General features: G+C 39.6%; 1 protein-coding gene across 5 annotated transcripts in view; it reads right to left on the bottom strand.

The window, feature by feature from the left end:
• Positions 1 to 16,833, bottom strand: part of col7a1l (collagen type VII alpha 1-like) — a 161,684-nt gene that overhangs the window by 130,865 nt on the left and 13,986 nt on the right. For all 5 annotated transcript variants that reach the window (XM_036577680.1, XM_036577679.1, XM_036577678.1 and 2 more), the window contains 2 exons: positions 6,850 to 7,030; positions 757 to 916 (listed from right to left, as the gene is read on the bottom strand). In XM_036577680.1, the coding sequence (XP_036433573.1) occupies positions 757 to 916; positions 6,850 to 7,030 (341 nt within the window). The remainder of the gene's footprint in view (positions 1 to 756; positions 917 to 6,849; positions 7,031 to 16,833) is intronic.

Genomic DNA, 16,833 nt, shown 5'->3' with positions numbered 1-16,833 from the left:
TAATTCTACACTTAAATGTTAATTTACTTAATCTAATTGAAAACTAATTCTAATACTGACACTAATCTACTACCACTACTAGTACTACTATTACTACTTCTACTAATTATAATAATCACTAGAAAAGTGCACGTCCTGAAGAAAATGCAAAGTTTAAGCAGATCCCTGATGGCTGCTATGGTGTTGCCAGACACTCACTATGGTATTTCAGGCGGTTGCTAAAGTGTTGCTATCTGGTTCCTATAGTACACCAGGTGGCTTGTTGGGGTATTGCTAACCTTTGGTTGCTAGGGTGGTTGCTAGGATGCTGCTAGGTGGTTGCTACGGTATCCCAGGTGGTTGCTAGGGTGTTGCTAGCTGGTTGGTATGGGGTTCCACAGGATTATAACAGGATTTTGCTAGTGTGTTTGTAACATCGTGATATGAGTGCAGTGCATGAACATCTGCCCAAAAAATCGTCATTTGATAATCATTGTAAGAAAGCCATACGTCCAATCAAGCTGTATGCAAGCACATCATTCCTGACCAGACTGAACATTCCTGAGTTGGAGCAGTGTTATTATGGTGTTATTAATATTAATTGTAGTAGTGGTAGTTGTAGTACTTGTGGTTGTCAGTGACAAAAAAATTGCTAATAAATATTGACTAAGATGCACTTAAATTACAGTATTCTTTCATATTCCCAAAAAAGGGCCTTTTTTCCCTACATTTTTCCCCACAGCCAGTATTACTGGCTCCTTTTATTCAAAGCCACACCTTTGGAGTGTTGTCCCGGACGATTGACGAGCTGAAGACAGACTCTACTAGGAACTCAAGAGCCAGGCCAGTGCGGCTGCCTCCGCCCTCATACGGCAGCTCCTCCACTGCATTTAACACCTCCTTCAGGGTGGAGTAGTCTGTCAGAGCAATCCGCATCCTGAGAACAGAGAAGAGACCGGTCAAATACACACACTCAACTGATTTTCTATCCTTGTAAGGACGCACATTTGCACATAGCCTACAGCTCAGTAATCCTGAGCATAACTTAGCACTGCCAGTGCGAAGCTTGGAAAGCTTAGAAATGTATAAAGCCCCCCAGCATTGGACTGTGGAGCAGTGGAACTTCATTCTCTGGAGTGATGGAGCTCCATCCATTACCTTTGGGATGAGTTGGAGTGATCCAGAACTGACCATCCGACATCAGTACCTGACCTCACTAATGCTCTTGTGGCTGAATGCAATTAAATCCTCACAGCAACGTTCCAACATGAAATGTAAAGCCTTCCCAGGGGAGTTAAAGCTTGTTATTGCAGCAAAGTCACTATTAATACATTTGATTTTAGAAGAAATACTGGATGAGCAGGTGTCTACAAACTGTTGGACCTATAAAACCAGATGACTCATTTTGGTCACATGTTATATATAAAACTGGAGCACAAGCTTAAACACACAGTTTATGGATGCGTGTGTTGTAAAACTCTGCCTCATGCATATGCATTAGAGGGACAGCAGCGCAAAACGTGGGATACCGGTGCCCAAAGTGGGTGGGGATATTACATGTGTGAATGAGTAAATATTTCACTAGATTAACTAAATTTGAGCAGCTCACAGCTTTTAAAAACAGGCATAAATTTGCATTAGAGTCTCAAAAGATGTGTTGTTGAGAGACTTCCTTTAACAGTGCTAGCAGACACAGCGGCTACAGACTCAAACATGCTAAAAGAATGTTTACACCAAAACAACACTGTTCTCCAGGGTATATTTTGGTTTTTCCAACTGAATTTACATGCCCGAATCGTAAGGCAAATTATTCAGTAACTGCATGAAATAAATGTAAATTTTTATTTTATTTATTTATTTATTTTTTGTAAAAGCTCCCCTCAAATGAACAGAACATGTCTTTTATGATCATACAAATATTGCTATATGCATACAATTTACTGCTGAAAGCCAAAAATCTTAGACGGTCTTTGTATTATTTTATAAAATAATTTTTACAGAGCAGATCACTGAAGAGACGCCATCTGTTTATAGTTTATAGCTCAGATTTGTGGAAAAATGGGTCGAATTTCAGTAGAAAAAAAAAATTCAGAGTTCAGCTTCTTTTCTTATAAGGGTTTAAAATTACATCACCCATCTATTTGACTGGAAAGAAGACAGTTACAGCTCTCATACGACCCCCACCTTCTGAATGTAGCTTATGAAATATGAAAGTTATGAAGAATATGATGAAGTGCGTTTTGGAACCACCGGAGGTCCCAAGGAGTTGAAGAGGTTAAACACTCTAGACCAGATGTACATATGTGAAAAGATGCAGCACAAAATATGCAGTGATGTGGCAGGAATATTCCCCCTGTAGAATGTTTTGGTGGGAACTGATTATTAACAGCTCTGCTACTTCAGTGCGCTTTTTAAAGCCTGCTCCTCACTAGCCAGAGGTAAGTGGGCAGGGCTACACATAGTTTTGTGTGATAAATGTGATAAGCAGTTGTAGACTGGTTTTATTATATGCAGTATTTGCATGTTCTGAGTTGCCTTCCATATGATGTCTGTGCAACTTGACAGTGACATAAAGCAATTAAAAAACAAAGTTGCATGCAACACATTCAATTACTCCACTAGTTAGCTAAATTAGCAGCTCCTATTTTTGATACCCTCACTATAAAGTCATCTGCTCCATTTTAACTGCCCAATAAACCATCCTCTGTTTTATTTTGTTGTCCATTGATTCAGTGAAATTAGTCATTTTGGCTGTTACACAAAAGAGCTTCAAGTGAGTTGCAGGATGCTTTACATTATGCAAATCATGCAGTTTAGTTTCATGTTGGTTTCAAGCAACTAAAGTTGCACAAAAGTTTCACTGTGTAAAGCCAGCTTTAGTAAATCGAATGTTAAATTCAGGCACATGTTCTAACTCGCCTGTGCTCGCACAAACATCCGAAGCCCAGTCTCTCACATTATACCTGGCCTATTGTCCACCTCCTCTCTAACTCCCCAGAAAGCTTCTTAAGAATTCTGGATGCATTTTCCTCATTAGAGTCACGGTAAGGGATTTCCGAACAACAAAGTGGCTGAGACTGAATTTTCTCAAACAACCAGGAAAAGGCTTGGGGGCATGTTCCCCTCTCAAAGTTCCTCAGTTGAGCTCTGCATACAAAAGGAAAACTGAGGCACAAAGAAGTTTTTGAAATGCTTATTTTCTAACTGCTTGAAGAAAATGTGAAAATTCCTCCTATTTTGTATGATAACATGGTGTAATAATTTTACCTTGATATTGAGGCATCAGAAAGCTGCCAAAATGTAGTGTAAATAAAAAAGACTACTATACGTAGCATGTATAAGGAGCGTGTCCTTTCTTAAAGGAGACATGTTAAACAAAACTGCGTTTTGATAGTACACTTGTAACTATATCTACCATCCTAGAACTGGTGACTGTAAAGTCTCTACCGTTGTGCCATATTTAGGATTTGCTAATCAATGCTGCACCACAGTGAGCAAACGCCCCGCCCACTTTAATGCTGCGTTCATCACCAAGTGGGAAATGGAAGCTTTCGATTTTCAAGTAGGGAAAATCCATTTGAACATCCCTTGAACTCATAATTCTCACTCGAAAAAATGGTCAGAGTTTCTCATGAGCTCAGACTTCTCCGAAAGGCTGATCCGTGACAGTGGCACCCAGAGAGCAGACAGAACAGAGAGAAGTAATACGGTGAATTTTCAACATTTTAAACAGACTTTTGAGTTTCTGTTTGCGTGTATTATGCTATTTGTGTATAATATCAGTGAACACATGGGTATGCATGGATAATTCTAAAGTTAAACCCTTTTGTGGAAGATTTTTGATCAAGCTGTACACTTTTGTGCCACTTTTCAACACTATATTAACAGTGAAAAGTGACTTGAATAATATGTTCATGTTTAAAATAAATGAAGCGCTAACCAAGCAGCACTTTAATTCAACTGTAAACACTTTTAAGAGCTTTTTACACTCACACAGCAGCCAAACAAGGGCTAGCTTACTGTGAGCATCAACCTCACACAGCTGAAGTTGCATGAATGCTATTAGACAGGAAGCAGGAGATTTTGAGAAGGAAAATTCTGAGATCCTAGCTGATGAACGAAACACTCCCTCAGCCAGCCTTCATACTTTCATCACTGTAGCTGTCTTTTTACACACAGACGTCCGTGATGAAAAACAAGTCATCAAAACAAAACATCTCCAAAACAGTAACTTTATAGAAGAGAGCAAAACGTTCTTTACTGTCACTGTAAGTTAATGTAAAGAGATTTTATCCCAAGCAATTTTGGAGCATTTCTATTGGTCCAATCATCCTGAAATTTTCACACAACATGAAGGACAGTACCTGAGCTAAAATTATGCAGAAAACTAAAAATTGCAAAAAAGTGGATATACTTGTTTTTTTGGACAGCTACAAAACACAGAAAACATATACAGAAAACATTCGTATATACAGTAAAGATTAAGTTTCTGTGTTCAAGATTCATCAGACTATATTTCATCAATGTTAACAGGCTTTCTGCGGGGTAACTGGACCATATTCTGTCCCCACATTAGTTGGGCATACAGCTAAGCTAACAGTCTTCAGTAATATTCAGAGACAGGTTGTGTGTATATATCTATTCTAAAGGGTTCGACATCTAAACTGCAACATCCAAAGTAAATAATATTTTACTTGAATGTCTGTTATGAGCTTCAAATGAGCTGCTATAAAAAAAATGCAGATATTCATCAGTGTTATATTGATGCTAACATAACACTGAAACCTCCATTATCAGGCAGAAATTAGGCAGAAATTATCTTAGCGGTAAATGACATTTTCTTCACAGAGGAGTAACTGACAGCTCATCACACATGGGCTGAATTAAGGAGTTGTTTGATTTATATGCTTTCGAAAAGCACTGGGAACCATACTGATAGGTAAAAGAGTAAAAATATGACTTCTTTAAGGTGAGGACTGTGTCAGATTATGCTCCTTCTTAACCCCATTAAACCCTGAGGAGTTCAGTACTGGACTGGGAAAAAAAGAAAGCTTGAAATCCTTTAATTGTGATACCAAAATCTTACAACACTGGTGTTCCTGTCGGCCACTGCGGAATCAATTTCCAAAGTTCAGCATGTAGAATCTGAGTTTTCAGTGTGCTACTGTGTTTTATCACTGTTTAAAAGATGCATGAGGTTTCCTTTATTGTTGGATGCACCATGTTTTTCTTCCTGAGTCTCAGAAAGTGCTTTTATTTTATCAGGATAACGATAAAAGACTGATGTGTGACTTATATTCCTATTCATTCCTGTTTTGTAGTTCAAGAAGGCAGTTTGTGACACAAGCTGAATACAAATCTACAAACTTTCAGCTTTGTTATGCAACAGCAGTACTGAGAAATCACGTAATTAACTGAGTACAGCAGATTAAATGTCAGAAATAGACGTTTTTGCATTGAACTGAAGGGGTTAACGTTCCACACCTCACACTGCAATGTAAAACTACTGCATAATAGCCCAACATTAAGCACAAGAGGCATTTACAGCCTCATAAAAACAGTTATAGGAATTCCACAATGCGATTCTAAACACTGATACCTGCCGCTCCAGTATAATTTGTTCTGGCAGCCTTTATTTACACTGTCAGAAAAAGAAGTACTAAGTTTTACAAACATAGTCACTGGGGTTGAACCCTCAAGGACACGTCTTCAGTACCTGTAGTTAGGGAACATAATTGTACCGTTTAAGTTGAATTGACTCCAGGCTTTTAATTTAATTTAATAACGTTTCTTTTACAAGTACCTTTCCTCTGGGAAGGTGAATGTAGTGTAAGGTACACAACTGGACTGTACAGACATTGGGCCTCATTCACCAACCATTCTTAAAAAGAAATTTCTTCTTAAAACTAATTTATTCAGTTTTCACGAAGATTCTGACATTCACCAGTGTTTCCTTATTTGGGATTTGTTCTTAGCTAAGAACAGAATCTACACACACTCAAGAGCACAAAGGTGAGAACAGTTCTGCGGTTTAAGAACACGTCATGAATCTGACGTAGACTTTTTCTTAGGACTTTTCTCAAGAACACATTTAAGAAAAAACGTAGGAAGATTTTGTTGAATGAGGTCCTGATTTGTATATTTGACCTTGTTCACACCTGGTCGTTTAATGTGATTTGTATCTGAACTGTGACACTCTGTAATCAAATGCATCTCCTGTTAATCAGATTGAAATCCGATTGCTATGTGGCGTGTAATATGCAAATCAGCTCACGTACAACAACCAATCGCCTGTGTTGTTTCTCATATATAACAGTGGGCTAAAATAAAGGCTCCTCCTGAAGTGGATTGAGTGATCAGATTTGAACCTGTTTTAAATGGGTGCATTCACACCTGCATGTTTATGTGGATAATCTCTATTCAGATATAATCCTGATACCCAAGACCAGGTGTGAATGCACCCATTTAAAACAGATTCAGATCTGATCACTCAAACCACTTCAGAGGGAGACGCATTTCAGCCAGATGTTGTACAACATCAGTGGAGCACTAGCAGAGTAAAGGGCACTGTACTATAAGGTGCAAGCAATGTAAGAGCCCGTTCACACCTGCATGTTTATGTGAATAATCTCTATCTAGATATAATCCTGATACTCATGACCAGGTGTAAACAGACTCTTACATTCCTTGCACCTTACAGTACCATGCCCTTTTCTCTGACAGTGCTCCAGGTGAGGTAGTAGTCTCAGGGAAAAGCCCTTTGAGGTTAAGCGCTGTCCCAGTGGACTGGGATCAAGGCAGCAATGCCCCGGGTTCTCTAATCAGTATGAACCACTGTGTGACCCACCATCACACTCATAATCTCTCTACCTGGGGATGTCTCCGTAGACTGTAACTCCGAAGCGGACTCCCTCGGGTCCAATCAAACTGTTCTGGAAGGATCTAATGATTTCAGAGATGAACTCTTTAATCTGCCGGAAACTGGAAGGACCCACTGACCATGACTCGTCTACCAAGAACACGATGTCTGCAGGCATGGCGGTCCGGCACTCTGCAAGTGAAGAAACAAAACAATGCCTTAGCACATTTACTAACACAGAGAAGGCCATGAGCTCCTTGTGCAGAGATCCAGAAGCTCTGCTATTGGTGATAGTGGTGGACGTTGATGGCCTGGAGGATACTGGATTTTAATCTTGGTGAAATAATGTTTCTAAACCAGTAATTGGGTTATAGTGACCTACATGTGTGGCTTTCTGTGTGACCCTGGCATAAATAAACATAATTTCATAGCTTGGCTTATATTAATTTATACATGACCATTTTCCAACCTCTCTTTATCCCTTAGAATTAAACAGGCTGTTTTTGTTACTGTGCCTTTAAGACTGATACATGTAAATGAGCTATGCTCTGATTGGGTGCCCTGTATTATGCCTCATTCAAAAAGCAGCTTGGACTGAAACACTTCTTATAATGAAAGAATCAATGGGCGGGGCTAAACTGCTGTAGGTTGAATAGGTGGATAGGTTTAAATGTGTTCGTTTTTGCGACATCACAAGAACAACGAATTAAAAATGGGCTGTTTTTGCAGCTACGTTTCCATCTATGGATTGTACGGACTGGAATCAATAGCTTTGAAACTTTAATAATATTTTCACACTACATCAAACTCATTTCAAAAAAGGGAGCACAATAAAGTTTTCCATTTTATGGGCACTTTAACCATTAAAATCCCAGGCTTATTACATACTAAGGCCTATTATTCAGTAACTACAGGCAATTTAATGCAAACTGGTTGAGCTGTTTTGAAGTTACAGAAGTGTGTAATAAAACTTTGGGCCCTGGGCATTTAAGGGGTTAATGTCTAATGTGTTATTGGTATTACTGTGTATGTTATGTGTATAGTTGATATCTGTCAGAAATACCCTTTTCCGTAAGGACTACACCAGAAATTTTCTAACTTTTACTCTTATTACTAACAAATATAGCATGCAAAATATAGGATAAAACATAGCACAGTAGTGTAGAGCACATAATAAATGTAGAGGCTGGGAAATTTCTAATGTTGTACACAAAACATCTTAAGAAAGAAAACTGCATAATTAAATCATTAAGCTGTAAACAAACTCATTCAGAGTGGTTTGGTGTGAAATGCTCCGTTCTATAAAAATGTACCGAATCAGAACTGTTCACAGTGGTGGTGATAGGAACCAGACGTCCACCTCTAAACTCCTCTAAGCTCCCTCACAGAAAGTTACTATATGAAGTGGTTATGAATATGTTGAAGTCTGAGACACTGTTTTACAATAGTTTTGAGAAGGTTTTGGCCTAAAATGTATTATTAAGATCCATTCATGATAGAGGGATACATGCAGAGCACTGTGAGGCAAAACAGACCCAAAAGAAAACGACTTTTTCAAATTTATCACAATTTTACCATCATCAACATTACATATAAAAGCTCAGAAGACACGTGTAGGTTCACTGCTGGTTTTGGATAGTAAATAAAATGTCTATATTTGTGTTGTAGTCATGGTGACCCCTGGTTCCTATCACCACCACTGTAAAGAGTCGCTACAATCAACCCTTTCACACCAAACCACTCTGAATCACTCTGTGGACATTCCAAAGCCTGAATTACACAATTATACATTTTGCCTTGAAATGGAAGATAAACTGAAAAGAGTGGTATTCTTCCAAGTTACCACTAGATGGCAGTGTGGCCTCAAGAAAAAATGTGACCCTCCTGAATATGATCTGCATACCTGTCGGTTGGTCAGATAATGCTATAGCCCACTTTTTAATGGCCTGTCATGACATGAGTACAGCACAGACCACTGGAGGGAAATAATATACAGGCACATTGTTTTTTTTTGGTCCCTCAGAAGTCAGAAGTTATCAATGTGTGCATATGAAAGCACATGATATGTATTCCAGCACTCACTGTCACAGTCTCCCTTTTGTAACTTTTCTCTCAGCTCCCCTGCTGATACTGTACAGGCCTTCAGACAGATCTATGCTCTGCTTTGTGATCTGCTTTTGATTACTGTAGCTCTAGCTGGGCATAAGGGAACCGCAGGCACATTATTCAGCTCAGGCACTATGAACAAGACCCCCTATGTTCTTGAGACGTCCAGCATTGGCCATTTAGGCTTTTTTTTTTAGAAAGGCAGTTAGATCTTCCTCCCACATATTGCACTGACCAGATGTCTTAAGTAGTTGAAATAGGAGCCAAGCGCATTTAAACAGATCTTGCCAGTTCCAGTCAGGGGACAAAGCTGCAAATGATCAAATGCCAATAAAGTAACTGAACCTACAAATCAAAAGAAACTGGATACAAACTTTATCCTGATCTTTGCACTTGTTTCCTATTATTATTTTGTAATATATTGCTCATACATACATACATACATACATACATCATCTAAACCGCTTATCCTTCTGGGTCGCGGTGGGGTGCTGGAGCCTATCCCAAAATGTATTTAGACATTTTAACCATATAATCACTGGTAAGTTTAGTCAACAAGTAAAATGCTCAACAAAGTCATGTTTATTTCAGCAAAGAACACTTTTGGCACAACATCAGACTGATAGCAGACTCTCCAGGTGGAGAAAGCCTGGAGAAGAACTCTAACCAGGCTGCACTAACCAGGACTGTAAAGCACAGAGGTGAAAATGTCAAAGCCAGGGTTTTTTTTATGGAGGTGTTGCTGAGCTAGTATTGATGGGATCATGAACTCAGAAGTGTTTAAAGGCATTTTGGATGCAAACCTGCAGAAGTCTGCAAAGAAACTGTTCAAACCATCACGATCTGGAAATGATCTCGGAGGTCTGTTTAAAATACAAACCCAATTCCATGTTGGGAAAGCAGGTAAAACAGAACAAAAACAGAAAACAGCGATTTCTAAATCTATCTTAAACTATATTCAAAACAGTACAATGACAACATGTAATGGTTTATCTTTTTAACTTCATTGTTTTTTTTTATTCTGAGATTGATGCCTGCATCACATTCCAAAAACGTTGGGACAGGAGCAATTTAAGATAAGCAATATTGAGACTATCACTGTCAGAAAAACAGTACTGTGCAGGTCCGTTTTTTTGTTCATCAAGTTACAATGTAAATGTACTTTCAAAGGTACAACAGTGGTTTTGAGGTCTACAGTTTCTATGTCAACAACACCCAGAAACGCCGCCGACTTCTCTGGGCTTAAGCTCACCTGAAATGGACTGATGGACAGTGGAAACTTGTTTACTGTGGTCTGATGAGTCCACCTTTCAGATTGTTTATGGAAATAACAGACATTGTGTTCTTTGGGCCAAAGAAGAATAGGATGGTCCAGACTGTCACCAGCATAAAGTCCAAATGCCAAGGTCTGTCATGGTATGGGGGGTGTTAGTGGGTAATTTGCACATCTGTCAATGCACCATTAAGCCCTTGGATTAAAGAGTGTAGAACACCACATTACCAATTAAACCTGAGGGGAGCACACGGCTAAGTTAGCTAATAAGCAAGACTGTCTGGCTATTAATTGTTCCTTTGTCAGCTCGCTGGATTTAGTGTCAGTGAGTAGCCGAAACAAACAATAAGATCAAATTAACACAATGGAGGCCTTAGGTTAAAAACCAGACACATTATAATAGGCAATGTCCACTGCAGCGTTTTTGTGAATGGACAGCCTATTGTTAAATACATCCATCCAGCATCTACCCTTTCCATCCATATCAGGAGGAGGAGAGTGGTGGATTAAACCCACAAAATACCAGTGAGCTTCAGAAATAAATAGAGCATGGTGACAGCCTGGGACATCCTCATCACTGTTTGCTAGCTACCTTTGCTAACACTGGAAGTACATTATGTACGTATGTAATGGGGAATGCACACTGTTATCCTTAAAATACATAATCATATTTACCTCCCCTACAGTCCAGAAACAGTGCTGCTTATTTGCATGGATTGCTGCTTAAAGAGGCTTGATATTTTGGCAAAGTACTCTTTAGCATCTATCCTCCTACCTTTTTAGCACCAATAGGCTGCTGAGAGATCATGTTATGTATGTATTGCTTCTTATCCATAGCCAAGGGTCACTTCAGATAAACAATGAGAATTTTCACAGCGTTTGATTGGATGATAGCTTTGATATAGAGTACTGTATTTGCAACCAGGTATTAGACTGATTATGCAGAGACCTGTTTGAAGTGTGTTGGTGTTTATTTTAAAGCATACATTGCAAATCTTGCAGGACTGAAGCTGGTCACTGTGTGCTGCTGAGATATACATAAAACATATTCACCGATCAGGCATAACATTACTATTTAGGTACTATTTGGGTGGTGGATCATTCTCAGCACTGCAGTAACACTGACGTGGTGGTGGTGTGTTAGTATGTGTTGTGATGGTACGAGTGGATCAGACACAGCAGTGCTGGAGTTTTTAAACACTGTGTCCACTCACTGTCCACTCTATTAGACACTCCTACCTTGTCAGTCCACCTTGTAGATGTAAAGTCAGAGACGATAGCTCATCTGCTGCTGCACAGTTTGTGTTGGTCATCCTCTAGTCCTTCATCAGTGGTCACAGGACGCCGCCCACAGGACACTGTTGGCTGGATATTTTTGGTTGGTGGACTATTCTCAGTCCAGGAGCGACACTGAGGTGTTTAAAAACTCCAGCAGCACTGCTGTGTCTGATCCACTCAGACCAGCACAACACACACTAACACACCACCACCACGTCAGTGTTACTGCAGTGCTGAGAATGATCCACCACCCAAATAGTACCTGCTCTGTGGGGGTCAATGGGGGTCCTGACCACTGAAGAACAGGGTAAAAGGGGGCTAACAAAGTATCAGAGAAACAGATGGACTACAGTCTGTAACTGTAGAACTACAATGTGCACCTATATAGTAAGAGGAGCTGATAAAATGGACAATGAGCGCAGAAACAAGGAGGTGGTCATAATGCTATGCCTGATCGGAGTAACTAGCCTATTTTATTTTAAGTATTGTGTGACAAAATGTGTAATAAAGTATAAATACGCTTGCATTACAATATAAAATTTGTGTTTATGGGCCTAGCATTAGCTTTTGCGTGTTGTAGAAAATGTGCTGGGGGCAGCATAGTTATGTTTTGGCTAGAGCGGCACAACGGTGTGCGCCGGCCCTGAACACAATGAACCTATTGCATTGTTAAGTATGGCAGAAATGTCCACACACTTTTTGGGGCCACTGGATCTTAATGTTCCTTCACATGTGAATGTTTAAGTTGATGTCTTCTGCACTCCCTCTTGCTTGTGCACTGATGTCTTCGCACTGTGTAAATATGAGCAGAATGTGCACTTATTCTATGTATATAACGTCCCATGTTGCATCAAAATTCACCCTTGAGCATCAATAAGTACATCCATCATCCAGCCATCCATCCATCTATAATGAAAGCACCCTCATTTTTTTGCCCACCTCTAAACCTGTTAACAAGCAGGCCATTAATACAACACTTGCCACCATAAAACAGCTGGATATTGTGCTTTATAACTGCTCCGTCCAATTCAAATATACACTGAGCTGCCAGTTTATTAGATACACCCACACTATACCTGCACTCCCAGGCCAATTTATCAGAAACATCTTTTCTAAGTGAACATAGTTAGCACATCCTTTACAGAGCACACACATTTTAATGCATAGTCACTGTTTATTTACTGAATTTAACATATTGGAAAAAATAAAACATAAAATGCAGCCTGTGTAAAAGTTATGGCATGTTTTATACGTTATGTCTTTCTTTTCTGCTATGTTCAATTTTAAAACAACTGTATAACTTGATGACTTGAAATTATGCACTAAAATCTGCAAAACAATTCAAATTTATGTATGTTCTCTGTAGAGGATGTGTTAACTTATTTTCACTTGGCAAATCAACAAAATGTCATTTGACATGGGGTATTCAAATGGTATTATACAGCTAATCTCTATGGGTTGATTTCCTCTTTTCACAGCCATACAATGCTGTTTCTGCCTGTTTTGGAGTTGCCTGAGTGATGGTGAACTTTAGTTGCTTGAAACCTATATGAAACTAAATTGCACTTGAGTTGCATAATGTAAAGCTTCCTGCAACTCACCTGAAACTCAACCGTAATAGTTTCAAGCGTCTCAACTTCGTTAAACAAGTTTCATGAAACAGCCAATCAATACAGTGACAACGCATACTTTGAAATGACCGATTTCGCCAAATCAATGGACAAGAAAGTAAAACAGAACACAGTTCAGTGGGTGGTTGAAAAGAGACCCCGTTGGACTGACGCAAGCTTAGTAGTTTTGTCATTTTGTCAGTTTTCTGCACCATGACGACAAACAAGATCTTGCTGGTTTAACTGGCCAGCTAAGGCCAGCAGCTGTTTAAAGGGCTGTTTGTGCTGCTTTATTATTTGGGGAGAACTCAGTGAACTTGTTGTGCTTCTAGGACAGGATTTAAATGATGATTTCATTCATTGAATGAAAGGTGCTATTCAGCCCTACCTGGCTCTATGTGAAAAAGTAGTTGCCCCCTTGGCTACTAAATTAAAAGGTTCACCAAATTCAATTGACTATTGGGTTCAATCTCACTGGCCACACCCAGGCATGATTACTGCCAGACCTGTTGAATCCACACATCACTTAAATAGGACCTGTCTGGCAATGTGAAGCAGCTAGAAGGTCTCAAAAAGCAGCGCATGATGCCACATTCTGAAGAGATTCAAATACAGACGCAAAACAAAGTCATTGAAATCTATCAGTCTGGAAAGGATTACAAAGCTCAAGCGCAGTTGGGTCGTGCAGCAGGACAATGATCCAAAGCACACAAGCAAGTCCAACTCTGAATGGCTCAAAAGAAACAAAATTAACGTTGCCACGTTAAAGTCACTGTTAAGCCAAGGTAAAATGACTTAGACCCCATTGAGATACTGTGGCAAGACCTTAAACAGCCAGTTCATGCTCTAAAACCCTCCAGTGTAGCCACATTAAAACAATTCTGCAAAGAATAATGAGCCAAAATTCCTCCACAGTGATGTAAAAGACTCATCGCAAACGTTTGATTGCAGTTGTTACTGCCGAGGGAGGCACAACCAGTTATTAAGTTTAGGGGGCAATTACTTTTTCACACGCGTGATATAGGTTTTGAATAAATCTTCAATGGAATTATCATTTCAAAGCTGCATTTTGCGTTTACTCGTGTTGTCTTCATCTTGTATTAAAAGTAGTTGGATGATCTGAAACATTTAAATGTGACAAATTAGCAAAAAACAGAAAAAATCCTTTTTACAGCACTGTAGATTTAGAAAAACAGAGCGGCTGCAAATATGACTTTATAACTATATAGTATAGTTGTATAGTTATACAGTGTAGCTGCGAACTTGGCTAACTAGTGGAGGAGCTGAATGCATTGCATGCAATTTTGTTTTTGTGTTTGTGTAACTGTCAAGTGGCATGTAAGTTATGTTGCAGGCAACTCATAACATGCAACTAAGTTTCACCGTGTAAAGCCAGCCTCACATCTCAAGATTAAAAAGCAACTGAACACAGCTTTGCTTTTAACATTTGTGCCTGGGCCACTATATTCAGTGATCAAGTTACAGTACATCATCACAAGGAACAAAACCTTGAACCTCCAAAAAAGGTAACTTTACAGCAGATGGAAAAAGCATCCTTAACTTTCGATGGAAGTTATTGGAACAATATTTTATTCGAAGTCATTCTGGACTATTTCAATTGATCCATTCATCCTAAAATTCTGCCACAATCCACAGCACAACTGGTGTTTTCAAACCATGTGAATTGTTACGTCCATAGGACGTATGTTTTGTTTTGCTTGCTTCCCTTTCGTTCTTTCTCTCTCTCTCTCTTATACTCTCGCTTATTAGGAACCCGCCCACTTGTGCGTGTGATTGGCTGGAGTCCCTTAACGAAATTTCATCTGATTGGCTGGCTGAAATTGCATGGCGTATATCTTCGGATGTCATCGAGGCTTTCCTCCATGGCGGCTTGGGACGATTGTTTTTAGATCCGAACCGCCGCTCAGCTTGTTTGTTTTATTGCTAGCGATTGTCTGTTCTCCTCCCAAATGAAATAGCTTAGCTTTACCTCTTGTTCTATACCCAGTTATCTCTGCAGTTAAACTGTAAGCTCACGATCTGTCTCTGTAAATGTTCACTCTTATGCCGACCAGGTTGTAGGAGTGGGTGCCATTTCTTTTGACCTTGTTTTCTCCTGTTTTTGGTATAGTTAGGGAGTTAGGAAAGACTGACTGTACTTTTGTTTCTTTATGTTTGCATAGGTAAGTTAGTTATCTAACATCTCTAGCTAGGCTGGTTATGTTTATTGTTTTGGCGCATGTCCACTCTGACGGTCTCCCGTGTCGTATACACAAAAGAGCAGCATAAAAAGAAAATAACACGATTTGACCTGTTTAAACGTCAACTGGCTCTCTTTTGTCTTTTTTTTGTGTTATGATCGTCTCAAACCCCTAGACAGGTCGTAACATGAATAAATGAAAAAGGACAGACGTGGAGATCCACTGTTGTGTTCCGACAGTGATGATATGTATCCCTTTACCGTCCTAAAGGGAGCTGTTCTGGTCAACAGCTTATGTGGCACCAACGCCAAGAATGAGATTATAGACAACAATAGCAGACGCTGAAAAGGTTTTATACTTCACACGCCCACATTAAAAGGGCAGGCGCAGAACTGCGTATTTACAGTATTTCGACACCCCCGCCTCTCCCACAGCACAAATCCTCATTTCCGCTGCTTTTGAAACGTACAGTACATTAAACACGCTATTGTCTATTTTTCTGGAGGAGAGGCAGCACATCTATTCTCAACTTTGGCATTTACAATAGGTAAGCAGTTGCCAAAGACATTATTTCTCAGGCTCAGTAAATTCTGCTGATGTAATATCTGCGCTTTGAGCTGTGTGTGCAGCACTTTTGCAGACAGAGGAAACTTCAGAGGACATTAACTTGAAAAATGTGCTCTGGTGTGTATCTCAAAACGCACCCAATATGATGATCTACTGAACACACGTTTGCTGCAGGCAACACCGTTGACCCAGACACGTCCAGCCGGAGGCCGAGTTGAGGAGAGACGAAGTGGAAAAACGGCTCAAGCACACAGATGTTCTCTGTTTCTGTCTGTCTGAGCGGACAGGTGAGAAGCATATGCACTGTATCATGACTAGACAAGATGATTCAGGAGAATCATCTAGAAGCTACACTTAAACCTGCGCTATAAAGCATTCTTTAGAACAATGCAAAGGTAAAACTACTTTGGTTCCCTTAAGAACTTTTGAGTTAATGGCTCTTTAAAGGACCGTTTATGTGCTGTGTGAGATGTGCGAGTGCTGAGAGCCTTTATAAACTTTAACAGGCCCGTATCACTGTAAATGTCCTTGTGTTGCATTTGCCATAAAAACATCGGTAACAATTTACTGTAGGGTGCTGTTCATAAGGCAACATGACACCTACATAAGCTTGTCATGGCAATGGATATAACCCTACATAACTATAAATGCTGGTTCCAATAAGCGTCATTTGCTATAAAGGTTACTTTTCCCAATTTTGATCAAAGTCAGCTAAAGTAGCCTTTATGACAGATGACGCCTGTTGTAATAAGCATTTATAAACAGTTATGTAGGGTTGTCAGTTGTAATGACAACCTTATGTAGGTGTCATGTTGCCTTATGAACAGCACCCTACAGTAAAGTGTTACCCCAAGACTTTTGGGATAACATTCTGTGGACTGATGAGTCAAAGGTGGAACTTTTTGGAATACATGGTTTCCGTTGCAACTGGTTTAAAGCTAACACATCATTTAAACAGTA

This window comes from Colossoma macropomum, unplaced genomic scaffold (genome assembly GCF_904425465.1).
Source record: "Colossoma macropomum unplaced genomic scaffold, Colossoma_macropomum, whole genome shotgun sequence".
NCBI classification, from domain to species: Eukaryota; Metazoa; Chordata; class Actinopteri; order Characiformes; family Serrasalmidae; genus Colossoma; species Colossoma macropomum.
Note: the sequence above shows the minus strand (reverse complement) of the source record. Positions and strands in the feature narration are given on the sequence as shown.